Source organism: Geotrypetes seraphini, chromosome 10 (genome assembly GCF_902459505.1).
Source record: "Geotrypetes seraphini chromosome 10, aGeoSer1.1, whole genome shotgun sequence".
NCBI lineage: Eukaryota > Metazoa > Chordata > Amphibia > Gymnophiona > Dermophiidae > Geotrypetes > Geotrypetes seraphini.
This window is the reverse complement of record NC_047093.1, coordinates 20,103,196-20,130,569: the sequence shown is the minus strand read 5'-3', so window position 1 is coordinate 20,130,569 and position 27,374 is coordinate 20,103,196. Positions and strand designations below refer to the sequence as shown.

General features: G+C 43.4%; 1 protein-coding gene across 1 annotated transcript in view; it reads right to left on the bottom strand.

Annotated features, from left to right (window-relative positions):
* The window catches only part of CRLF3 (cytokine receptor like factor 3), a 60,972-nt gene extending 33,598 nt beyond the window's left edge, over positions 1–27,374 (bottom strand). Inside the window, exons 1-2 of the mRNA XM_033959818.1 lie at positions 26,949–27,374; positions 457–664 (exon numbers count right to left, since the gene is read on the bottom strand). Coding sequence (XP_033815709.1) covers positions 457–664; positions 26,949–27,068 — 328 coding nt within the window. The 5' untranslated portion in view covers positions 27,069–27,374. The remainder of the gene's footprint in view (positions 1–456; positions 665–26,948) is intronic.

The window sequence follows — 27,374 nt, the reverse complement described above, 5'->3', positions numbered from 1 at the left end:
GAAGACAGGACCGGCCAGAGAGAAAGACCTGAAGCCAGCAACAGCAATGAATTGTGAATGCTGCTGCTGACCAATGAAGTAGTTAAATGAGGAAAGGGAGCAGAGGGGGAGAGAATGGCTTGGAGGGAAGGAGGAAGGTATGCCAGACCAAGGCAAAAGGAAGGAGGAGATGGAGAGAGGCCATATGGGACAGAGAAAGAGGGGGCGGACACTGGATGGAAAGAGAAGAGAAGGCAGTGAATGGAAGGGGCAACATAGAGGGTGAACAGTATTCTAGCACCCGTTAATGTAACGGGCTTAAAGACTAGTCTTATATAATAATGACTTTACAGTAGTTTATCTACCCCTCTTTGTGAAGCTTTGAGAAAGATGCGTTATTAAATTGAATGAAAATAAAGCAGTAATTGGGCCTTGTGGTTCTTATCTGCTATCACTACTCTATGCTGCCTATCCCACCTTCACGGACAAGGTCTTCGGCCGTGCTGACTCCATGTTCTATCAGCTTCTGGCAATCATCCAGTGGTTTGATGTTCTCCTGTTCGATGGTGTCCACCTGCTGCAGAAGGGAAGCCAAGCGCTCGTCCAGCAGCTTCAGGAGCGCCCCCTTCAGATCAGAGAAGTGTCGCTGCAGCATGTGCCGGCTCTGGGCGGCGCTGTCTCTGATCTACAAAAAAAAAATGGAGAACGACAATTTGTACGTGGTCTTACGCAAGAGGTTTACCCACAAACGGAAGACAAAGAGACATTTTTTGTATAAAACTTTTAATTTTTAAATCATTAAGAGCACTACAATCATACCACCACTGTACATCAACAAATCATAGTTCACAGTTAGAATTGATTTAGAAAGCCTGAGAGCCCGGCTCGAGAGGCGCATCTAATGCAGAGCTGGAGATCCTCAAGAGTGCCTGTTGGGATGGGGGGGGGGTTGCGAGAGAAGGATTGAGTCTTCCCGCCGCGGGAAAGACTGGGGATTGGTCAGGGCCGCATCGAGGGGGGACGACGGGAGGGCTGATAAAGAGGGTGGAGCTGGAGGACTGTAACGGTTGTCGGGTCCTCCAAGGCAGCTTCCCACCCGCTATGCTGAGTTTTTGAGGGAATGAGTAGTGTGGGTGGCAGTATACTGAGCTACTGGCTGCTGGGCTCATCAAGGGTTGAGCGGTGGGCCGGCGCAGAGCCGTGCCTGGTGGGTCGGATGACCCTGGACAATGGGGCATGTGGAGACATGCCACCCCTCGGACCCTTGCTAGCACGGCGGGGTCGGGGGAGGGGGGCCATTTAATGGCCATAGTAGCTCGGGTTCAAGATGTGTTTGTTTACAATGTTGTTTACAATGCCTGTTTGTTATAAACATGGTTATAATTTATTGAAGAAGTTCTATGTTTATTTCAATAAACAGGGCTGCGGCCAGGTTTTCACCAACGACAGTGTGGTGTGTATTATTGGGACTTAGGATGGGTTGGGGGTAATAAGAGGTTGGCTGTGAGAGCGGGCCGCTCCAGGTTCCGCTGTTATAAAATTTGACCCACCGCTATGCATTTGTTACATCGACTGAAACCAATGCTTGCACCAAATGATTTTCGCACTGTCGTTCAGGGCTATGGTTCTGTCGAGATTTGAGTATTGTAACGCCCTGTATATTTGGAATAACAAAACCAAGGAGTTTGCGGGTTGTACAAAACGCAGCATCAAGACTGATTATGGGACTGTCTAAATATGATCACATTTTGTCATATCTACGACGACTGCGTTGGCTACCAGTCGCCTTCAGAATCTATAATTCTTTTGGTAATGTCCAAATCTCCTATAATTTGTATTCCGCCTTGAACAATATATAATGTATAATATATTCAAAATTAATTTTCCTATGAACTGTTTTCCTACCTTCTTCTACTCTATGTTTATAACCTAACTAATTTATTTTTCTCAAGTACTTTAGCAAGAATGTGAGCCTTTGGGACAGTCAGGGAACTCTAAGTACTCTCTCTTCATCTTAATTAATCTTACTTATTGCATTTCTTCTGTTTCTACTGTAAACCGCTTAGAACTTCACGGTACAGCGGTATATAAGAAATAAAATAATAATAATTATTATTATAATAATAAAATGCTAGCCGCGCATGCGCACTCTCGCCACGTGTTCCCTGAGGTCTGATCTGTCGCGCTAGGCGAGAGTGCGCATGCGCGTTGCACGTCACCAGCCGACGATCGCCTCCACAAGCCGGGACTGGGGCACAAAGAGCGCCTCCTGCCCCCCGGGACGAACCGAAAAACGGAGCCGAAAGGAATCCAGCAACTTTCCGAACCAGCTCTTGCGATGACCCCCGCTTCCCGGGACCCAAGTCCTTTGTCGCCCCCATCCTTCCCTTCCCTTCACGCGGACCCGACTACGAACCTGGCGATTCCAGCGTGTGCAGCAGTCTTCACACGCTGCTTCGGGCCCTTCTACTGCCCTGATTTGCTCTGCCGCATCTCTGATGATGTCATCAGGGACGTGCCAGAGTAAATCAGGGCAGTAGAAGGACCCAAAGCAATGTGTGAAGACTGCTGCACACGCTGGAATCGCCAAGTTCGTAGTCGGGACCGCGGGAAGGGAAAGGGGGGGTAGAGGAAACGCTAATGCTGCTGCACAGGGAAGTGGTGTGGGGGGAGGGAAATGGAGGGGGAGGGAATGCTGCTTTGGACAGACAGACAGACAGAGGGAGGAAGGGAGACAGAAAGAAAAGAAGAAAGACACAGGGACAGGGAGATACACAGAAAGACAAAGGGGGCCAGGGACAGAGACAGACAGAAAGAAAGACAGCGGGAGGAAGAGAGAGACAGAAATAAAGACAGACAGACAGACATATATTCTAGCACCCGTTAATGTAATGGGCTAAAATACTAGTACCATATAAAACAGTAATGATCTGCCATCAATGGAAATATTCCAGAATTGTTTAAAACTAACATGTTCAGTTATACACCAAAATAGATCATTACGTTCTGAAAATCTAGCTTTACTGAAGACGAATGTGAACCCCAAGGCTTGTTGAGACTGGTAAAATGACTTTCTGCTGTGCAGGAGTTAAACTATGGAACTCCCTTGGGGGCCAAATACGAAATTGCCGCGAAAAGGCCACGTTTAGGAAACTACTCAAGACGCGACTAATTGTAGATGCTTTTTTTTTCTAGTCAATAATTGCCCTCGCTGGCAAAGCTGATGAACTGGTCACGATCTTTTCTAACATGGTTTTAGTTTGTAAATATGATTTTTTTTTTTTTTGTAATTCTTTATTCATTTTTGCATGTTACAACAAGTGTAGCAGATAAACTCATATGAACTTAAAAATACACACTTGATTATCTCTCATATAAAACATTAATCTCCCAGTTCTCCCCCAACGAGTCCAACAAGAGCACTCGCAGAACAAACCTATTTAATTACCCCTCCTTGAAATCTTACCAATACAAAAAGTTTCTCGATAGAATGTTATCATTCCAGGCAGCCAGGCTGAACACATGGCTTGGAAAGCCCATACTTGAGGCCACTCCATACGCAGACTTTAGAAAATCCCTGAAAACTCGACTGTTTAACAAATTCTAAATTCCCATACCCAACTCTTCCTCGCCATGACCCTTCCACCTCGCCTTCTAATTCCAAGGCCCGAAACTAATTATACTTTCCACCTTGAATCTCATGTACTGACATAATGTATCTTTATTGTAACCCATGTACTGACTAAATGTATCTTTATGGTAACCCACCTGTATCCCATACACTCACAAAATGCACCTTGATAGTAAACCGCTTGTATTGTAACCCACTTGCATCCCATGTACTAACAAAATGAATCTTTAATGTAAACCACTTTGCATCCCATGTACTGACTAAACGTATCTTTATTGTAAACCGTTTCTATCCCATGTACTGTCAAATGTATCTTTATTGTAAACTGCTTCGAACTTCACGGTATAGCGGTATATAAGAAATAAATCATTATTATTATTACAAATTAATATTCTATAATATTTTGAATATTATGTAATAAACCTAATATCTAAAATATTTTTATTAAATAGAAAATCCTCCCCTCCCATCACAATATTACATACAAGTACCATTACAATGAGACTATTGATATAATCATATATTATGAAATAACAAAAATAAAACCCACCCATTTCCCCTCTAATCAAATATCTTATCTTGGGAAAAGTTAATCATTCATTACAAAAATCTGTTAATGGTCCCCCAGATCTTCTGAAATTTACCAAAATATCCTTTTTACGCTGCTATTGTACGTTCCACCAAAAGTTGTAATTTAACCTGTCATACTTTTTCCAATTGTATTTTATTTGCTGTATTGCTACTCCAGTCAAAATAAATAAAAGTTTGTTGTTATTTGACGAGATATGATTTTTAAGGATTATTTGTATGCCTACGTTATGATGATTTTGTTTTAAATTATGTATGTTTTATAGGGCAATGATCAGACCACACTTGGAATACTGCGTCCAACATTGGTCTCCTTACCTAAAGAAGGATATAAAACTGCTGGAGAGGGTGCAGAGACGAGCAACAAAACTGGTGAAGGGTATGGAGAAACTGGAATATGAGGAAAATGATATGAGAAAAGGAGACTGCATGGGGATATGATCGAGACCTTCAAAATACTGAAAGGAATCGACAAATTAGAGCAGAGAAGATTATTTACATTGTCCAATTTGACACGGACTAGAGGACATGTAATGAAGCTAAGGGGGGACAGGTTCAGGACTAATGTCAGGAAGTTCTGCTTCACTCAGAAAGTGGTTGACGCCTGGAATGCCCTCCCAGATGAGATTATTGCGGAATCGACCGTCCTAGGCTTCAAGAGCAAACTAGATGCATATCTCCTTAAGAGAGGCATATAAAGATATGGTGGACTATAAATTACGACAGGTGTACACCTGGCAGGGCCTCCGCGTGTGCGGATCGCCGGACTTGATGGACCGAAGGTCTGATCCGGAGATGGCAGTTCTTATGTTCTTATGTATGTAATTCTGTAAACCATTTAGTTTTAAACGGTGTAGAAATGTTCAAAATAAATAAATATTAGACAGGGCAGTTCAGAAAAATGACAAATCTATAGCACAACCGGATCTAACGCATAATGGCAACTATGCTTTACTTATACATTTTACACTCCTTACGAAGTATCTCGAGACCTAAGAGCAGAGAGTCATCTCGTCACTCCATCAATTGCAAGTTGTTAAAAAGATACACTTTAAGAAGACCACATTAGCCACTCTCGTGGTTTTCATATTATATTTGCCCCACCATTAAACTTCTAACAGATCAATCACCTGCAGATATTAAACATTTTCCCATCCGCTGATGAGAACCTAGGGAAAAAAAACAAATGGATTACATGTAGTGGCGTAGTGAGGGCGAGAGGCTCCCAGGACGGTGGCGCCCCTCCCCACGCTCCTCCCCTGATCCCCTCCCCCTGCTGCGTGCATTCCCCCTTCCTTTCCCCCGTACCTCTAGTTCAGTGGTCTCAAACTCGCGGCCCGTCAGGTACTATTTTGAGGCCCTCGGTCTGTTTAGCATAATCACAAAAGTAAAATAAAACACTTTCTTGATCATATGTCTCTCTAGCTATAAATTACAATATTATTATTACGACTTAGCCAAAAGGAAAGATTTATAAACTATAAAGAGTTTTACCTCATGCAAAATTGTCATTTTTATAATAAGACATTTAACTATTTTTTTCTGAGGCCCTCCAAGTACCTACAGATCCAAAATGTGGCCCTGCAAAGGGTTTGAGTTTGAGACCACTGCTCTAGTTGGTTCACCGCCGTGAGCAACAAGAAGTTCAACGTGCTCCTCGTGATCCTGTCGGCTCTCCCTCCAACGCCAAGTCCCATGGTCGGTACCCGAAGTGACATCAGCAGGAGAGATGATGCGGTCAACAAGGAGCACATTAAAGACGATGCTCATGGTGGTGAACAACTAGAGATATGGGGGAGGGGAGCACAAACCTAGTGAGGGAAGGAGTGCGGATGGAGAGGAGGAGGAGGAGGGGTGCCGGCGTCCCCACCAAAATGGCATCTACACAGCTTCGGGAAGTTCTGCCGGCTCAGCCGATTGGGAGGGAAACGCCCATGGCTGCAATCAGCTGAGTGGCAGCAGCAATAGGAGACCCCCCCTTTCCCCCCCCCCCCCGACATTGGAAGGAGGGATGCCCATGCCCACTTGCTGGAACCCCACACTCAAAAGTCCTGTGGTAGGAGGGATGCCCGCTCCCTCCTGCCGGAACCCTCGAATCCACCTCCCCCCCCTGAAGTCCCACGACAGAATAGCAAGTGGGTAACTGGATAGGCTGAAAGTTCTAGTAAGAAAATCTCCTAGTATGACAGCACCTGAATCTTGGATGAAACCAAGATTACGAGACCCTCCCTCCCCTTTCTGGTCTGTCGATTTTGATCAAAGACAGTAAAGCCCAAATAGAAAACATTACAGTAGGCATGCCTTCTCTCCCGGGCGTAGCCAGGTTTCTGTTAGATCGCCGGAGCTTGTAAGACAATTCCAGGGAAGGCAGCTTTCTGTGGAGGGATGGGGAGAGGGATGTGCAACCTGTGTGTGGTCTGGGGGGGGGGGACGGGACATGCTGCCTTAGTTTCAGCCTAAATTGTGCAGCAAATTCCCACCACAGGTTCATTTACCCTCTACTATACACTGTGGGGGGAGGGGGAAATACGACATTAAATACTATCGGCTTTGAAACGGGCTATACTAAAAGGTCCATTTCAGATAAATTCTACATCCTGCTCGTCGTCGTCAAATACGTGGATTATAATTGATTTCAGGTTAACTTGTTGCTCAGAGTGTGTCAGGATCACATATTTTCTTAGAAAAATTATTTATTTGATTTCTATCCCTTTTTCCCTCCAAGGAGCTCAGAACAGGTTACAGGTGTGTGACACAGTGGTTAGAGCAGGGGTGCCCAATACGTCGATCGCGATCGACTGGTCGATCACTCAGACAACCCCAGTTGATCGCAGAGCCGGGTTCCCTTCCCTTCTGTTTTTCCTCCCTCCTGACTGGCCCGCCTCTTGAAGAACGCTGGCCAATCAAAAGTCAGCTCATTCAGTCCCCGCCGCTCTCCAGGCCCCCCAGGCTACCGCTGCTGGTGGAGGAGGAAGAGGAGTCCTCGGTGCAGAGCAGGCAGCAGAGGGGCGTAACGCGCTCTCGTCCTTCTGGCAATGGACATGCTTGAAGGAGCGGGGAAGGGAGTCGGGTTTAGATAGCAATCGGGAGGGGTGCAGGTCGTGGAGCCGCTAGCCGGGGACAGGTTGATGTAGTCAGCACAGGACAGCTTGCCCTTGTTGCTCTCCACGGAGAGTTTGGGCTTGGCCCCGTTGGTCCACATCTTGCTGTAGCTGCTGCTGGGTGACATCCGGCTTTCTCCCTGGCCTCCCGGTACTTTTAGCAATTCTTGCAGGTTGCCATTGGCCTCAGGAGCTGTCTTCCCTCTGCCGTGGTTCTGCCCCTCCTCTGAGTCAGAGGCAGGATTGGGGCAGAGGGAAGACAGCTCCTGAGGCCTATGGCAACCTGCAAGGATTGCTAAAGTACCAGCGATCCTCTCTGCAGGCTGCTCCCTGCAGGAATTAGGTCAAATGATGTGGGAGAGCAGGGAGGAACATGCAGGTCTTCTGGGGGGGAGGGGAGGGCAGGGACAGGCCTTCAGGGGGGAATGTGTAGGCCTTCAGGGGGGAATGTGCAGGCCTTTGGGGGGGGTGCAGACCTTCAAGGGGTGGGGTGCAAGCCTTCGGGGCCCTGCTGTAGAAATATACAGAGGGAGGGAGGGAAGGGGGGGTTCAAAGACACATGAATATGCCGGACTTTTTTTTGGGGGGGAAAGAAATAATGGTCTAAAAACAGAGGAGTGGGTGAGAGATGGTGGATTTAGGGAGGGAAGGAACAGAAAAGGAGAGAAGTTGGACACAAGGGATGGTGTGGAGGGGGGAAAGAGATACTGGATAGGAGGGTAGTTGGAAAAAGAAAGGGAGAGATGGTGGACCCTGGGATGGTGGGGAAGGAAGAAGAGATGCTCAATGAAAGGGTAGTTGAGAAAGGTGGATCTGTGGATGGAGATGAAAAAAAGGAAAGATGCCAGACTTCCAGGGGAGGGAAGGGAAATGAAAGGGGAGGACAGAGATAGAAGATGGATGGTTAGCACGGAGAAAGAAGAAAGAAGGAGAGCCTGGCAAGCAAGTTATCAGAAGACAACTAGAGCCTGGGACCAACAAGATTTGAATAATGTCCAGACAACAAAGGTAGGAAAAATGATTTTATTTTCAATTTAGTGATCAAAATGTGGCTATTCTGAGAATTTATATCTGCTGTCTATATTTTGCACTATGGTCCCCATTTACAAAACCGCAATAGTGGTTTTTAGCGCAGGGAGCCTATGAGTATCGAGAGCAGCGCAGGGCATTCAGCACAGCTCCCTGCACTAAAAACCGCTATTGCGGTTTAGTAAAAAGGGAGGGGGTATATTTGTCTATTTTTGTATGGTTGTTACTGAAGTGACATTGCATAAAGTCATCTGCCTTGATCTCTTTGAAAAAAAAACCCCCAGAATATAAATGATAATTAACATTTTCTCTGCGTACAGGGTGCTTTGTATTTTTTTAAATTTTATTGTTGGTAGATCATTTTGACTTGGTCATTTTAAAAGTAGCTCGCAAGCCCAAAAAGTGTGGGCACCCCTGGGTTAGAGCTACAGCCTCAGCACCCTGAGGTTGTGGGTTCAAACCCACGCTGCTCCTTGTGACCCTGGGAAAGTCACTTAATCCCCTCATTGCCCCAGGTACATTAGATAGATTGTGAGCTCACCAGGACAGACGGGGAAAAATGCTTGAGTACCTGAATAAATTCATGTAAAACCATTCCGAGCTCCTCTGGGAGAACAGTATAGAAAATTGAATAAATAAATAGTGTGAAAAGTTTCAGCCTCTGTTAAACAGAGCAGGTATTGTGATGTCATAATGCCTCATTCCACCAATGCCTAAGAACCAACCTCATCAGTGATGTCACAATGGCTGGATTGTCCTACACTTGGATCACTTTTACAACATTACTACATCACTCTGGAACTCAGCTCCGGATTATTTATGAGAAATTACAACTTTAGATAACTTTAAGTCTAGTTTAAAAACTATGCTTTTTAACGATGCTTTTGCAGTATTACTGTCCTTTTAAGGATGTTTTCACTCCTCTTTTATCTTGTCGCCATGGCAAGCACAGCCATTTAGGTTGAGATATCTGTTTCCCCATCCTTTCCCTTCTTTTTCTTATTGATTGTAGTTCTTCCCCCATCCTCTTGTGCCAGTTCATTTTTTGGTTAGTCATGTTTGTCACGATAGTTCGTCTTTTGATGTTTCTCCTCGTATTTTGTACCTTTTTTTTATTATTATGTAAAGCTGCTTTGATTACGGATAAGGCGGGATAACAAAATTTTAATAAACTTGGAACTTCTAAAGTTCTGTCCTTTAAACAGAAACAAGAGGTCAACAGATAAAAAAGCACAATATTTTTTTAGTCCAACAGCAATACTCGTATTGCCCAGTTTTCAGGAAATAAACTCCCATTGTCAGGGTCAACGACAGAATGGGCATGTAAAAATCAGAAAGCCATGCTGCTGAGATACAGAAATGAGACAATAAGGTTTGTTCTGTGTTGACCTGGGAAAATTATTAGGTTAGTCCATACCTCACAACTCCTAAATAACGAAATGTCCTTATGCAGGCTCTAAATGCATGATTTTATCACATGAAAGTATACAAGTAAAACTGTGACAACAAAAATTCCAAACCTGCCTAGGAAATGTTTTTCGAAGGGGAGTGTTTTCAACATATATGTGCTTTTTAAAGGAAATGATGCAACATCGTCATGCTCCAGAAAGTTTGCTCATCTCAACCGGCAACGCCTGCAACCAACACAGGAAATTCTCTGGTTAAGTAAACTTCCTTTTCAAGTAATTGTGAACCTCTGCACCACTTCATAGCTTCCAGACCCCTTTTAATTTAATGAAGAGAAACAGGCAGTGCCATTCCTAAAACCTCTTTCTTCACACTACTCAGCTCCACATTAGAGAATGGCACGGGGACAAAATTTTTACTGTCCCCGCAGGAGCTCATTTTCCCGTCCCATCCCCGTGAGTTTTTTTCCTATCCCTGCCCCATTCCTGCAAACTCCGTCCTCAACTGCACAAGCCTCACTTTAAAATCATAAGTAGCAACATTCTAGAGCTCAGATTGTGATGTCATAATGCCTCATTCCACCAATGCCTAAACTCCGTCCTCATCTGCACAAGCCTCAGACACTTTAGAATCATAAGTAGCAACATTCTAGAGCTCATATTGTGATGTCATAATGCCTCATTCCACCAATGCCTAAGCTCTGTCCTCATCTGCACAAGCCTCAAACACTTTAAAATCATTAGTAGCAACATTCTAGAGCTCAGATTGTGATGTCATAATGCCTCATTCCACCAATGCCTAAGCTACTGTACTGTTGCCATGTCAGACTCTGTCAGCGATGATATGTATAGCTTAAAGGACAAAGAAGTTATAGTTGTAGGTGAATAATCAACAGGTTTTTATTACTTGGAATGCAAGCATGAGAAGAGCAGAAAGGAGACAGTAATAAGGAAGCCAAATACTTGGGGATACCCAAGTCAAATGCTATATGGGTAAAGCCTAAGAACCTTGAATTTAATTATGAAAGAGCTTGGTAAATCAATGCTGGTAAGCTTGCAAGTGAGTCATTCTCCTCCTTTCTACCAAATAATTATATAGCAAATTCTTAAAACCAGCTATTAAATCTTTAATACAAACAAGTATTATCTAAATCAATTCAATTTTAACCTTATCTTCCACCGTTCATTTCATTACAGTACTTTTACAACTTACCAATACTTAATTTATTAATAAATATCAGAATAATTTAGTCAGTGAACCCAATCCCCATCACTCACACTCACTTCCCAACTTTCACACACATACTACAGTCATTGTGATTACTTTTATCCAAAACTGGATCTTGGTTAGTTCATGAGTATGTGTGTGAAAGTTGGGAAGTGAGTGTGAGTGATGGGGGTTGGGTTCACTGACTAAATTATTCTGATATTTATTAATAAATTAAGTATTGGTAAGTTGTAAAAGTACTGTAATGAAATGAACGGTGGAAGATAAGGTTAAAATTGAATTGATTTAGATAATATTTGTTTGTATTTAATATTTAATAGCTGGTTTTAAGAATTTAAGGAAAAAGAGAGAGAGAATGAAAGGATTCCCTGGTAAGAGATCTGACTTGAAAAGATAAGGTGCGAGGGGGAAACAGAGACGGACTCATTAAAGAGGTGGATGGAAGTCGAGACTGAAACAGGGTTGTGTGTTTTGAGAAAAAAATGGGAAGTTAACATGTGCAGTGGCATAGCGAAGGCACATGGTGCCCCTTCGCCCCCCCCACTCCTTCTTGACTACCCCCGTCCCCTGTACATTTTTAATTTTTCAAGCCGCAACCGCACGGACCTGCTGCCCGCATCGTGTCGGCTATCCCTCCGACGTCACTTCCTAGGCGCGGGGCCCAGAAGTGATGTCAGAGAAAGGCGACACCGACGTGGGCAGCAAGTTCGTAGGGAAAAAGTTCAGTTTACAGTAAAATGTGGAGGGAACTGTCCTGGCTCTCACGGTTCATAGACAACGGCGTGAAAGACAAAAGCGCGCGCCGACAATTGAGCGCAGCGCGCGCCACCGCGCCGCTCTAAATTACAGTTTTTAGGGGCTCCGACGGGGGGGTTTTGTTGGGGAAAACCCCCAGTTTACTTAATAGACATCGCGCCGGTGTTATGGGGGGTTGTAACCCTCCACATTTTACTGTAAACTGAACTTTTTCCCTAAAAACAGGGAAAAAGTGAAGTTTTCAGTAAAATGTGGGGGGTTACAACCCCCCACAACGCGGCGCGATGTCTATTAAATAAAGTGGGGGGGTTCCCCCCATCGGAGCACTAAAAACAGTAATTTAGAGCAGTGCGGCGGCGCGCACTGCGCTCAATTGTCTGGGCGCGCCTTTGTCCCGGCACGCTTTTGACCTGACACCGGCTCTCACATTGAAGATTATTTTACAAAGTGGTTCCCAATTGAAAAATAGTGAAGATCACTAGCACACATGCTGCTCTATGAGTTCACTGCACTCGCTCTCGCTCTCTGGAGGGTCCATCTCTCAGTGTGAGAGGCAAGCCGATTCCCGCTTCATAAAACATGCCAACTAGGGTGCCCATTAGTGTCAATGTCCACCGAACTGGATCTAAACCATCTCTTGCTTGAGCATATGGGGTAGTAAGAGAGGAGAGATACTGAGCAGCCAACAGAGTGAATAGGCTTGAAGGTCAATAAGAGGAGTTTGAATTGGATGCAGAAATGGACAGAGAGCCACACCGCATAAATTTAACCAGGCTGGAACCTCTCTGGCCTCCTTAAATCCATTTGGACACCAACTCCTAAACTCTCTCTCCTGTAGGCAGAGAAGGGGAGAAAAAAGCCTCAGTAAAATCCAGCTGACATTTGTGAGGAGGTAGGCAGTTCGACTTTCCATGCCACCGAGAGAAATGGCGCCATCTTGTTTATGTCGTTCCCTGGCAGAAAAGCAACAGAAAGCTTTCCGTTGTAGCCCCGACACTTTGGAATTCTGCTTCTACCCAGCTAAGAATGGAGACCTCTAACTTTAGGATCAGCTTTAAAACATTTTTGTTCAAAGATGCCTTTGGACTATAACCGTCCTGTTTAGGACATTTTAATCGCTTCTCGTTTCCTGCTTTTTTTTTTTATGACGGCTGGTCATTCTGTCTTCCCTTCTCTATGTTCCTCCCTTCACCCTCCTTTTCTCTGTATTTATTGTAATTCTTTCCTCTCCCCTTGTGTTTCTGTCTTGTAGGTCTACCTTTACTTCTCCCTCCGTATTCGCAGGGGATGCGGGCGGACCATAGGCGCAATTACGGAAAAACTGCGAATAACTTTTTATATGGTATTTGCCGTTTTTTGTAACGGCCAGCGTTTTAGCTATTGAAACCGCGAATAACTAGAGACTCTGCAACTGAAGGTACCTGGTACGTGGGCAGCTCTCTCTCTCGATCTCGCTGGTTGGGCTGGCTGGGCTTCGTGCAGGCTCTGCTTCCGCTCTGTGTCGCAACGAGAGGGAGCAGGGCAGGGGCCTGCGTGAAGGACGCGTCAGTTTTCCAAGCGCTCGGAACTTGCGTTTCCTGCGCTGTCTTCTTCAGTTCTGTGCTGTGAGATTGAGAGAGGCTGGCGGAGGAGATAATGCACTTATTGCTGTCAGGTGAGCCCTCCAAAAGGCACTGTTTCTTTCTTTAATTGCTCTCTGATTAAGAAAAGGAACTAGTCATGATGTAATTTTGGGGGTGGAGTCAGCATTAAAAAAAATTGTGAATAAGCGAATACGCAGATACGGAAACTGCAGATAGAGAGGGAGAAGTGTATATAAATATATACACACACAGTGAAATCTTGATTTGCGAGCATAATTCATTCCAGAAGCATGCTTATAATTCAAAGCACTTGTCTAACAAAGCAAATTTCCCCATAGGAAATAATGGAAACTCAGATGATTTGCTCCACAACCCAAAAACTTTAATACAGAATTCAGTAAAACCTTGGTTTACGAGCATAATTAGTTCCAGAAGCATGCTTGTAATCCAAAACACTCGCATATCAAAGCATAAGAAATAATGGAAACCAAACCAAAAACTTTAATAGAAAATACTATACGTACTTTCCAAGACCTCGCTCATTTAGAACAGTCACTACACTCCTGCAGCATCAGAGAGAGAAGAACCATCGGCTCAGTTGGGATGTGTATATACTGTATGTACTCGTATTGCAAGACATTGCTTGTATATCAAGTTAAAATTTAATAAAATGTTTTGCTTGTCTTGCAAAACACTTGCAAACCAAGTTACTTGCAATCCAAGGTTTTACTGTATATATCTTTATTATTATTATTATTATGACATTGTACCATGTTTATGTGTTTTTGCATTTGATGTATTCTGTATATATTTTACTTTTGTAAACCATCTTGAAATTTGATTAGGCTGTATAACAAATTTTAATAAAACTTGACTTGAAACTTGAAGTTAACATATTTGTGAGGTTATATAAATATGTTAACTTCAAATTTCAAGTCAACTTTTTTATTAAAATTTGTTATACCGCCTAGTCAAATTTCAAGATGGTTTACAAAAGTAAAATACATACAGAATACATCAAATGCAAAAACACATAAACATGGTACAATGTCATAATAATAATAATAATAAAGATATATACAGTAAAACCTTGGATTGCAAGTAACTCTATATAGAGTTAGAAAAGGGGAAGTAAAAGTAGGAGTCGTAAAATGCAACAGCGTAGCCCCTCGACAGCTGCTGTGCATAAAGTTCATGAGCTAGCCTCCAGTGTATAAGGAAACAAACAAAAAAATCTTATTTTTGGCAAACGCTGGTCATAATACAGGAAAGTTTTAAAGTTCTAGGTGATATCTGTTTATCAGCTTACCTTCAGATATTTGCAACCAGGGTAATGCTCTTTAAAAAAAAAAAACCAAAAAAACAAAACCCCCCCAGAGAGATTTGAACAAGCCCTGGCCTTCACCTTCCACCGAAATTGGGCTGAAGGAAGCATACAACAACAACAAAATTCCAGGTTGATGAGGTGGCAGTGAAAAGCAAAAACCACCACCAATTGACACACCCTTCACCAAGTCAGTACATGGTTTTCATGCCACTTTATTTTATGAACTTAAGACAGGAAGTAAACATACCTTTAAAGTAAGGGAAACGTCACCTAACTCCCCAGAGGCGAGAAAGTGAATCCTTGTTTACATTTCTGATCATTCTTAGTAATTTAGGTTGATCCAATAAAAACACCCACCAATCCATTATCTCCTAGGAGTAACAAAGCCACCTAATCCTTTAAGGCAGGTTGAACTCTCTGCCTATTATAGAACCAAGAAGCACCTAACGTGTCAAGACCACAGAGATGCCCTTCTTCAGATCAAGAAACTCTGGCATGAACAGAAGATTTGGCATGAGCTAAATCAGCACCACTAATCCACTGAGAGACACAGGAGCAAACTTACTAACCTGCGCTATTGCATTCCAACATAAATTATTAGTAAGTAGTCGGTTCCCACTGAAATTGATAAAGACTGTATTTAAAAGAAGGAAAACTCATTCATAACGCTAAAACAAAATTCCACCATGTAACAACTCCCTTACTCCGCGAAGCTCAATGGCTGCCCATCCAACATCGCATAACCTATAAAATTCTTCTTCTCACCTTTAAAGCTAAACTCACAAACACTCCAGCTTCCATCGACAAATTCCTTACCCCCATATACTTCATCAAGAACGCTTAGATCAAATACCGAGAATTTATTAGCAATCCCCTCCATCCGCGAAATAGTTTATGATACAACTCGCACATCGATCTTTTCAGGCCTTCACTTTGGAACGCAATGCTCCCCGGACCTTAGACAAGAATTGTCCCACATGAAATTCAAATCCAGACTTAAAACATTCCTATTCAAAGATGCTTTCAATACTTGACAACAATTATTTCACCTGAGGATGATAAAATTGCCCTTAAATATTGTGTTTTCGCCTCTCCCTCCCTTTTCCCCTCTTTTCCTCTTTGTTTCATGTTAGTTAAGTACAGTCTGTGAAGTCCCCAATTTTACATAGCAGCTTTTAATCTTTTTTATTCCATTAATATTTTTTTTTTTTTGTAATCATAGTTAATACAGTTTCAATAAAATACAAGCAAGAGAACACTGCAAAAGCAGCAATAAAGAAACAAAGCTTGTAACCAAAACAACAGCACAATATACAAGATCAAGAAGAACAGGTCATCCCAACCCAACCCCCCTCCCATCCCAGGGCTGTGGTCACGAGGTCAACCAAGAATCAAGCCATGATATACTGATTAAGATGCGACTGCTGGTATGTGGGGTTAGAGTAAACCACCTAGATATATATGATAGGAAGTAGAGAATGACACGGGGAAAAAATCTGTCCCCGTCACTGCCCCGGCCCCAACCCACCATCCCCGTCACCACCCCATCACCGCCATTTCCTTCACCGCCCCGTCACTGTCACCGCCATCTCCTTCACCGCCCCGTCACCGTCACTGCTATCTCCTTCACAGCCCTGTTCCCGCAGCATCCATACAAGCCTCAGTACTGCAATATTTAGCTTATTCCTTCCTTATAAATCAAAATTCTGGCTGCTGAACTAGAGAAAGATGTTCAGCTAGCAGGGCTTTGTTTATAAATTTTTATCCTAAAGCAAGAAAAAAAAAAGAAATATAATTTTTTTTCTACCTTTGTTGTCTGGTTGTCTCTATTCTCTCTGCATCTTCCATTTGCTCTGTTACTGTGCCTCTCCCTTTCTCCTACCCCTCCAAATTGGTCTGGCACCCATCTTCTTCCCTCCGCTCCCCCCATAGTCTGGCATCTCTGTCTTCTTCCCTGCCATCATCTTCTCCCCACTCTCTCTTCCCCATTTCCCTTCAGCGTCTTCTCCCCACTCTCTCTTCCCCATTTCCCTTTAGCATCTTCTCCCCACTCTCTCTTCCCCATTTCCCTTCAGCGTCTTCTCCCCACTCTTTCTTCCCCATTTCCCTTCAGCGTCTTCTCCCCATTCTTTCTTCCCCATTTCCCTTCAGCATCTTCTCCCCACTCTCTCTTCCCCATTTCCCTTCAGCGTCTTCTCCCCACTCTTTCTTCCCCATTTCCCTTCAGCGTCTTCTCCCCACTCTTTCTTCCCCATTTCCCTTCAGCATCTTCTCCCCACTCTCTCTTCCCCATTTCCCTTCAGCGTCTTCTTCATTTCCCTTCAGCGTCTTCCCCCCCTCTCTGTTCCCCATTTCTCTTCAGCGTCTTCTCCCAATCTCTCTTCTCCATTTCCCTTCAGCATCTTCTCCCCACTGTCTTCCCCATGTCCTTTCAGCGTCCTCCCCACTCTTTTTTACCCATTTCCCTTCAGTGTCTGCTCCTCTCCACCCCACCTTTCCTCCCTTTCTGCCCCTTACCTTCGTGGCACTTTCACCCCCCCCCCGCAGCGAGAACACCTCTTAGCCACTTCCGCCATGCACCCCACCCCCCGGACAACAGGCCCGGTCCGACAACTGTGCCGACAAACCTCCCTGCCCTTTACCTTTGTGGCCGGCGATTTCTAAACTGCCTTCTTACAGCAGCCGGAGTGTTGAAGTTGCATATTGCTGCCGGAAAGGTCGTCTCTGATGCAACTTCTGGTTGCGTCAGAGATTACCTTTATGGTAGCCACACACAGCTTCGCTCTGGTTGCTGTAAGAAGGCAGTTTAGAAATCGCGGCCACTAAGGTGAGGGGCAGGGAAGTAGTAGGGAGATGTTTAGACTCGGCGGCAGTAAGGAGAAAGGGAGCGCGATAGGTGACCGCGTGCTGCCTCCCTTAACTGCGGGGACAAGGCCATTCATTGCTCCACAGGGCGGTGAATGGCCTTGTCCCCATAGCCACAGTGAACACAGTTTTTTTCCCCACCGTTTTGGCGGGTTACCCGCGGCTAGCCGCGGGTAACAGCCACCGTATCATTCTGTAATAGGAAGTATATGAAGAAACTATTAAACATGAAACAATGCATTAAAACAGGTTAATAAACCTTGCCCACAGAAATAAAGACAAACACACAAGCTGCAAATGATAATCCAAGAAAAAAAGGGTAATTATTTTGCCACTTGCTTGTCAATCATTATTTCTTGGGATCTAAACAGATTAAACTGTGTACATGCAATTAAAAACAAAAAATCAAAGCAGACAAATGACTTAATTTATTTCTAGCTAAGCAGACTGACATGGAAATTACACAGCAAGCTCCAGTCACAACTGTATTTAGTCCAACAAAAACAAAGCTATAAATTACTTCACCAACCTTAAGTAACCAAGTTATTCTATTGCACATTTTGGGTTCCTTTTGCAAAGCCGCGCTAGTGGTTTTATCGCATGCGCTAGCCAGAAATCTACTGCCTGCTCAAAAGGAGTTGATAGCGGCTAGCGCACGGGGCAATTTAGCATGCGCTATTCCGCGCGTTAAGGCCCTAGCGCGGCTTTGTAAAAGGAGCCCTTTATACAGTAAACACAACAAAAAAAACAGTCCAACCAAATCTGCAGTAAAAGAGAAACGACCAAAAAAACAAGGAGAAAAACTGCAGAAATGATATGCAAGGTTAAAAAAAAAAAAAAAAAAGTGTCTTATTTATTGAAGAAAATGCAATGTAGCATTCCAAACAAATGGTTCTCTTGTGTGAGTACACAGGACCCAACACGGTGCTTGTTTTGGAAAACACTCCTTCCTCAGGGGTCCTATGGGAAGGTTATGTTGAAGAGAATGTGAGAGGTAGACACGGTGAGCTGTGAACACGAGTAAGAAATGTTAAAAGGAAAAAAACCCAGCAAAGATTGGTCATCACCTTGTGTAACATTGAGTAAGGTGAGGAATCAGAAAACAACTATGCATGGAATTTTGTAAACCGCATAGTGATTATGCGGTATATACATTTTTAAATAAATAAATACATGAAAGAATGTATTTTCTTTAAGCAAACCTCTGTCTTAACATTCAGAACCATGTCTGAAACCTAGAAGTGGTCAATGGAACTAATTTACTCCCCCCACACCCCTTTTTACAAAACCGCGGAAGCGGTTTTTAGCGCAGGCTGGCGCGCTGAATACTCTGCACTGATCCCGACGCTCATAGGAACTCCTGTGAGCATCGGGAGCAGTGCAGAACATTCAGCGTGCCAGCCGGCGCTAAACACCGCTTTTGCAAAAGGGGGCGTTAAGTGCCTGAAATGGGATGTCAGATTCCTTTAAAAAGAAGAGGAGGCCCCTTTGGCCTAGGAGCTGCTACTTGAACCATTTTGATTTTTTTATGATGGTCTCTCTTAATTATTGCATTTCATTTGTCATAACAATGTATTTTTTTGTGTGTTATAAGCCACTTAAGTCAGCCTATGGGCTCAATAAAAAAAATAGACTAGAATGATTACTTTAGAATGTTGCAAGATGATGGAGAGAAGGCTGCAAGCCACATGGTTACAACACACCATTTCTGCAAAAACTTTCCTGGCTACCAGTACAATACATGGCTAAATTTAAGCCTCAATCTCCGATCTTCAAGGCCCTTAAAGGAAGTGGACGAGAAAACTTAAAAGGATCTCCCTCAACACCATGTCATTCTCTACTCCAGAGTACCTCTCTCCATGCTAAGTATATGGACCTTTGAAATTCAGAGAACAGAGACCATATCTGTTAATGCCTTATTAAACTTCCTTAAACCATGCACTACAGAAAAAGCCACACAGGAAATTAAAGTAGCAGTCCAGCGGCTGTTCTTGTCTGTGGATGTGCTAAAATAAACCTTTAAAGCAGGGGTGTCAAAGTCCCTCCTCGAGGGCTGCAGTCCAGTTGGGTTTTCAGGATTTCCCCAATGAATATGCATGAGATTTATTAGCATACAATGAAAGAAGTGCATGCAAATAGATCTCATGCATATTCATTGAGGAAATCCTGAAAACCCGACTGGATTGCGGCCCTCGAGGAAGAGAACACAATTTCTACAATGACATTAGGAAGCACGCCAGTATATTGAGGCTGCGGGGATACCAGAACAACCCATTCACTGGCCCCTGGATCTATCAGTGCACCCCAGCAGCACCCAGTGTCTGGACTCTGGGTACAGCTGTATCGGGCTCCAAAATAATTATGGCCCCTGGCTAGATTAGATCAGTGTTTCTCAATTCGGTCCTCTTGCCCGTCGGGTTTTCAGAATATCCACAATGAATATGCATGAAAGAAATTTGCATAGAATAGAGCAGGTGTCTCAAAGTCCCACCTTGAGGGCCGCAATCCAGTCGGGTTTTCAGGATTTCCCCAATGAATATGCATGAGATCTATTTGCATGCACTGCTTTCAAAGCATATTCACTGGGGAAATCCTGAAAACCCAACTGGATTGGGGGTCCTCAAGGAGGGACTTTGAGATCCCTGGAATAGAGGCAGTGTATGCAAATCAAGTTTATGCCTATTCATTGTGGATATCCTGAAAACCCGACGGGCAAGGGGGGGTACTCCAGGACCAAGTTGAGAAACACTGGACTAGATCATATGTCGGGGGAGAAGCAGCAGATGGGTATAGAATGGGCATCTTGGCAATTAGCACGTGCTAATTCCACTAGTGTATGCCAAGCTTTGTTAGAAGGGCCTCTAATTGCCTGAAATGTTTCACTTCCACCATGTGTGTTTGTGGTTTATGAGGGGAGAGGTCAGTAGAAATAGTTGTACAGAAATTTTAATACGACTGGAGAAAGTTGGAGGTCAGAACATCTTAGCTTTGTTTCCCTTTATTCAGACTTCAAACTCAATTGGAACTTAACCTCTTATGGGTTACGATGCCTTAAGCCTTCATTCATACCTAGGATTTTTTTTTTCCACAATTTTGTAAACATCCTTTAGCACACTAAGCTTTGATAAAAGGGCAACCTCCCCCCCCCCCAAAAAAAAAAAAATATTAAATAAAGTAGCATAAGTCAACATTTAATGTAGGAGAGAGAGGGGGGAAGGAAATGCTGAGAGTAAAATGAAGAAAGTTATCTGTTCAAATATTATGGCCCAAACTTCCCCGATGCAGACCTGTGAAACACTGGCCTTCGTTGAGAGTGAAGAAGAGTTCACTATTACGACAAGTTTTCAACTATTTTTTTTTTTCTTTTTACTTTATCAAGAAATCTGTTCAAATGACATGCTGTTGAAGGTTTTTTGGTTTTCTTTTTTTTTTTTCCAGTTGACAACACACTAAGGGCTCCTTTTACAAAGGTGCATTAGGGCGGTAGTTTTTCGGCTAAAAACGATAGTGCATCTTTGTAAAAGGAGCCCTAAATTTTGTCTATAAATATGGCGGGGTTTTTTTTTGCCTGTGATTGAAAGCTGGAGCTCTGAAGATAATGGTACTGGCCTTTATTTTTCTGAGGCTTTTTCCTTTCCATCTTCATATACATTTGCTTTGATATCTTTTGTTTTGAAAGTAGTATGATTACAGCACTGAAATATACAGTGCCGGTCTTACTACTGAGCAATGGTATTTCCCTTCCACCGAACCTTTTTAATTTTCCAGGTGGGAGCAACATCGTGAACTTGCTGCCGTGCATGGTGTTGGCAATCCCGCATGGTGTTGGCAAGCGATGTCAGAGAGAGGCGACACCGACGTAGGCAGGAAGTTCGTAATGCGACTCAAGTGGGGAAAATTAAAGAGGTACGAGGGGAGGGAAGAGGTGCACATGCGCAGCAGGGGGGGGGGTCACAAAGGAGCAGGGGGCAGAAAAGAGGACATGTGCCAGCGCCCCTACCGTGTCCGTTGACCACCCCCCACCCCTGCACTACGCCACTGGCTGCTGGGGCTTGGAGAACGTGCTGCCGTACAGCGTATCGCAAACTGTATGCCTCCTGAGATTTCAGGTGTGCCCCGAGACGCTGTGGGGGGGGGGAGGAGGAGAGGCACCAGCGCCGGCTGACTGCCTCATGGTGAGAGGCACATCCTGTAGGCAATCAGCCTCTCCGCGCGTCTTCCCTTCCGGCACCCCCCCCTTACTAGTGGCTCAGGACCCATTTGAAGGGTCTTCGCGCATGCACGCAATGTCATCGTGTCAACATCTGCGCACTTCCGGATGCCTCTATGTTTAGTGTGCCGCAGCTCGACAAAACCTGCGCGACACTGCCGTAGTATTTGCATCGTGCCACAGAGAACTTCCTTCTGGAGTTCAAATGATGCAACACGCATAGATCATTTTCAAGCACACGTAAACTGTGAAACATTTCAGTAGTTTTCTGCTACATTTCTTGGTCTCTGAGTGCATCTCTTGGTATTTAAGGATCTTCTCCCTAATTATTTGCAGCCAACACCTTTATAATTAATGCTGTTCTGGTGCTTTTCTTCTTCATCATGATGCCCATTTTGTTTCCATCAAGCTTTTTATTAGTTGGTTAGAACTGTACCAAATACCATATTTTACTATTCAGCAGAACAAGAATAATTAAAATTATTATTCTGGCAAATATGAATAGTGGGCTCTGAGCTTTAACATAAATAATAAAAGAAACAATGTGAAATCAAAGATCCAAGGCTCCTTTTACTAAGGTGCGCTAGCGTTTTTAGCACAAGCACAAAATTACCACACACTAAACCACGCAATACACTTCTAGAATAACGCCAGCTCAATGCTGGCATTGTCTAATGCGCGCAGCAACTAAGCGCGCAATTCCGTGCATTAAGGCCCTAACGCACCTTAGTAAAAGGAGCCCTTTACTAAGGAATCCTATTTCAGTAGGATTTGGCACAACAGGGACCTGGATTATTCATATTCAAACTTAAATCACTATTCATCCGAATATGAATAATGTATTCGGGGCCCTATTCAGGACTGAACTGAATCAAATACGGATATTTGGGACAGCCCTAGTTGGAATATGACATTCTAGGTCAGGGGTGTCCAATGTCGGTCCTCGAGGGCCGCAATCCAGTCGGGTTTTCAGGATTGCCCCAATGAATATGCATGAGATCTATTAGCATACAATGAAAGCAGTGCATGCAAATAGATCTCATGCATATTCATTGGGGAAATCCTGAAAACCCGACTGGATTGCGGCCCTCGAGGACTGACATTGGACACCCCTGTTCTAGGTGATCACAATCTCTTTGTTTTCTATTATTTTATCTTTGGGTCGTGATCCCACACTTTTCTGGCACAAAGCTGCTAATAGATAGAAAATTAGAAACATGATGGCAGATAAAGGCCAAATGGCCCTTCCAGTCTCCCCATCTGCAGTAACCATTATCTCTTCCTCTCTCTAAGAGATCCCATATGCCTATCCCACACTTTCTTGGATTCAGACACAGTCTCCGTTTCCACCATCTCTTCTGGGAGACTGTTCCACGCATCTACCACCCTTTCTGTAAAAAGTATTTCCTTAGATTACTCCTGAGCCTATCACCTCTTAACTTCATCCTATGCCCTCTCATTCCAGAGCTTCCTGTCAAATGAGACTCGATTCATGCGCATTTACATCACGTAGATATTTAAATGTCTCTACAATATCTCCCCTCTCCTGCCTTTCCTCCAAAGTACGTATACATATTGAGAACTTTAAGTCTGTCCCCATATGCCTTATGATGAAGACCACGCACCATTTTAGTAGCCTTCCTCTGGACCGACTCCATCCTTTTTATATATTTTTGAAGGTGCGTCCTCCAGAATTGTACACAATATTCCAAATGAGGTCTCACCGGCGTCTTATACAGGGGCATCAATACCTCCTTTTTCCTACTGGCCATACCTCTTCCTATGCACCCTAGCATCCATCCTTCTGCTTGTTGGAATACTTGTTCTCTTAGGCATCCGTGGCCGACTTCATGACTATTGCAGTTTTTCAGGTCTCATCACATCTGGGTAGATGGGCATCTACCCAGGTTCTATCTATCCAGACACGGCAAGACCCAGAAAACTGCAACAATCATACTGGAATATTTGGTTAAGATTTAAAGATAGATTATGAACATTTTCTTTTACTTCGGCAGATATAAATGTACAAAAAGTATTGAAGCTGTTAAGCAGGCCTAGAGACTATGATAATAGTGCTATCTGTATGATCTCAATGAGGTCCATTCCTCCTTGGGCTGAAGGCATGTACAGTCTTGGCATTCACCGATTCTTATACATGACTTCAAGGGCAAGGGAGTGTTCTGATTCACCTATCCATCCTCTTGACATACACCAACTTTTTGCTCTCTTTCAATTCAGAGCATGAAAAGCAGCGATTCTAGAACACAGGGGTTCCCCCAACCCATTCTACTCACTTCCCAGTCAATTGTATGTGTTTTATATGAGTTGTATGATAAATATTTTAGGTTACAGGAATTATGTTGTGTGTTATTATCATGTCATGGTGGGCTTGGAGAGTTTTAAACTATAATTGCGACTTTGGAACCCGCAGAGATCTTGAATATGTGGGATATAAATGTTTAAATAAATAAGGTTTTCAGAATATCCACAAGAAATATCCCATGAGATAAGTAATTATTGGGTCTTCAGCGCATGCAGAGATCTTGAATATGTGGGATATAAATGTTTAAATAAATAAGGTTTTCAGAATATCCACAAGAAATATCCCATAAGATAAGTAATTATTTGGGTCTTCAGCGCAAGCAGAGATCTTGAATATGTGGGATATAAATGTTTAAATAAATAAGGTTTTCAGAATATCCACAATAAATATCCCATGAGATAAGTAATTATTGGGTCTTCAGCGCATGCAGAGATCTTGAATATGTGGGATATAAATGTTTAAATAAATAAGATTTTCAGAATATCCACAAGAAATATCCCATGAGATAAGTAATTATTGGGTCTTCAGCGCATGCAGAGATCTTGAATATGTGGGATATAAATGTTTAAATAAATAAGGTTTTCAGAATATCCACAAGAAATATCCCATAAGATAAGTAATTATTTGGGTCTTCAGCGCAAGCAGAGATCTTGAATATGTGGGATATAAATGTTTAAATAAATAAGGCTTTCAGAATATCCACAAGAAATATCCCATGAGATAAGTAATTATTGGGTCTTCAGCGCATGCAGAGATCTTGAATATGTGGGATATAAATGTTTAAATAAATAAGGTTTTCAGAATATCCACAAGAAATATCCCATGAGATAAGTAATTATTGGGTCTTCAGCGCATGCAGAGATCTTGAATATGTGGGATATAAATGTTTAAATAAATAAGGTTTTCAGAATATCCACAAGAAATATCCCATGAGATAAGTAATTATTTGGGTCTTCAGCGCAAGCAGAGATCTTGAATATGTGGGATATAAATGTTTAAATAAATAAGGTTTTCAGAATATCCACAAGAAATATCCCATGAGATAAGTAATTATTGGGTCTTCAGCGCATGCAGAGATCTTGAATATGTGGGATATAAATGTTTAAATAAATAAGGTTTTCAGAATATCCACAAGAAATATCCCATGAGATAAGTAATTATTGGGTCTTCAGCGCATGCAGAGATCTTGAATATGTGGGATATAAATGTTTAAATAAATAAGGTTTTCAGAATATCCGCAAGAAATATCCCATAAGATAAGTAATTATTTGGGTCTTCAGCGCAAGCAGAGATCTTGAATATGTGGGATATAAATGTTTAAATAAATAAGGTTTTCAGAATATCCGCAAGAAATATCCCATGAGATAAGTAATTATTGGGTCTTCAGCGCATGCAGAGATCTTGAATATGTGGGATATAAATGTTTAAATAAATAAGGTTTTCAGAATATCCACAAGAAATATCCCATGAGATAAGTAATTATTGGATCTTCAGCGCATGCAGAGATCTTGAATATGTGGGATATAAATGTTTAAATAAATAAGGTTTTCAGAATATCCATAATAAATATCCCATGAGATAAGTAATTATTGGGTCTTCAGCGCATGCAGAGATCTTGAATATGTGGGATATAAATGTTTAAATAAATAAGGTTTTCAGAATATCCACAAGAAATATCCCATGAGATAAGTAATTATTTGGGTCTTCAGCGCATGCAGAGATCTTGAATATGTGGGATATAAATGTTTAAATAAATAAGATTTTCAGAATATCCACAAGAAATATCCCATGAGATAAGTAATTATTGGGTCTTCAGCGCATGCAGAGATCTTGAATATGTGGGATATAAATGTTTAAATAAATAAGGTTTTCAGAATATCCACAAGAAATAGCCCATGAGTTAAGTAATTAATGGGTCTTCAGCGCATGCAGAGATCTTGAATATGTGGGATATAAATGTTTAAATAAATAAGGTTTTCAGAATATCCACAAGAAATATCCCATGAGATAAGTAATTATTGGGTCTCCAGTGCATGCCAATGTATCAGAAAATAATATTAAATATTGAACTAGGCCAGTTACTGGGCAGACTTGCACGGTCTGTGTCTGTGTATGGCCGTTTGGTGGAGGATGGGCAGGGGAGGGCTTCAATGGCTGGGAGGGTGTAGATGGGCTGGAGTAAGTCTTAACAGAGATTTCGGCAGTTGGAACCCAAGCATAGTACCGGGTAAAGCTTTGGATTCTCGCCCAGAAATAGCTAAGAAGAAAAAAAAAAAAAAAAAATTTAAATTGAATCAGGTTGGGCAGACTGGATGGACCATTCGGGTCTTTATCTGCCGTCATCTACTATGATACTGAGCAGTGTAGATCTAGAAATCGCTGTTCTGGGAGGGCAACACTTTCAAATTCTTTTAGGCAGTTTGGACACCGGCTAATTGAACTCTTCCACCATTCTGAGTAGGTTCATTCATTAGTTTCCGAGAGCTTCTCCTCCGTGAAGTGCGTGTGTGTGTGGATACAGTCAGAAAAAAACCCGAGCACTTTACAAGAGGGCATTGGCTCTTGCACCCCTTTAATCCCGCCACGCACACACACAAAAAGAAAACAAGACCAAATACGGAAGAAAGCGAGTCCTAAAACAGGCGAACAGGGCATTTTGAGGTTCCCCCTAAAAAGCCTTCCACGCAAGCAACCACTCCGCGCTCTTCCGTCCTGTCAGCGAATACCTGCTTAACCCAAAACTTATGTGGGGGGGGGGGGGGGGCAACGGACGCGCTGACTAAAGAGCTCGTGACAAGAAACATCCCCCCCACCGACTGCAGCGCGCGCGCGCGCGTCCCAGCACCCCGACCCGCCCGCTCCAGATTGCCTGGAACTCCCGGGCGCGGCGCGTGCCCCGGCCCTGCCTCCGCCGCCACTGACCTGCCCGCGCGCCTGCTGCAGCCCCTGGAGCCGCTGCCGCAGCTCGCGCCCGTAGTTCCGCGCCGCCTCGATGCTCTCCTTGGCTTCCTGCAGCAGCGTTTCCGCTTCTTTTTCCATCATCACCTCCCCCCCCAGCGCATGGAGCCGGGAGAAGCCCGAGCCGTCCGCTCGCCAGCTTCCCGAAACAGGACACCCGCCTGGCCTCTCTGCGCCAGGACCCGCCCTCCCGGTCGCTGGCGGCCGAGGCGGAAGAACTGCGCTCTCACAGGATCTCGCGCCGCGCTGCACGCGACTGGAACGTTTAGCCGCGTTTCTGGCACGAGGCAACCCAAAGGCTGCGAAATCAGGGAAATTGCGCCAGACTTTTCTTTCGAGGAGCGTGCATTGCTTTTCTAAAGATGTGCCTGTTGCGCCGTTAGCTCCAGG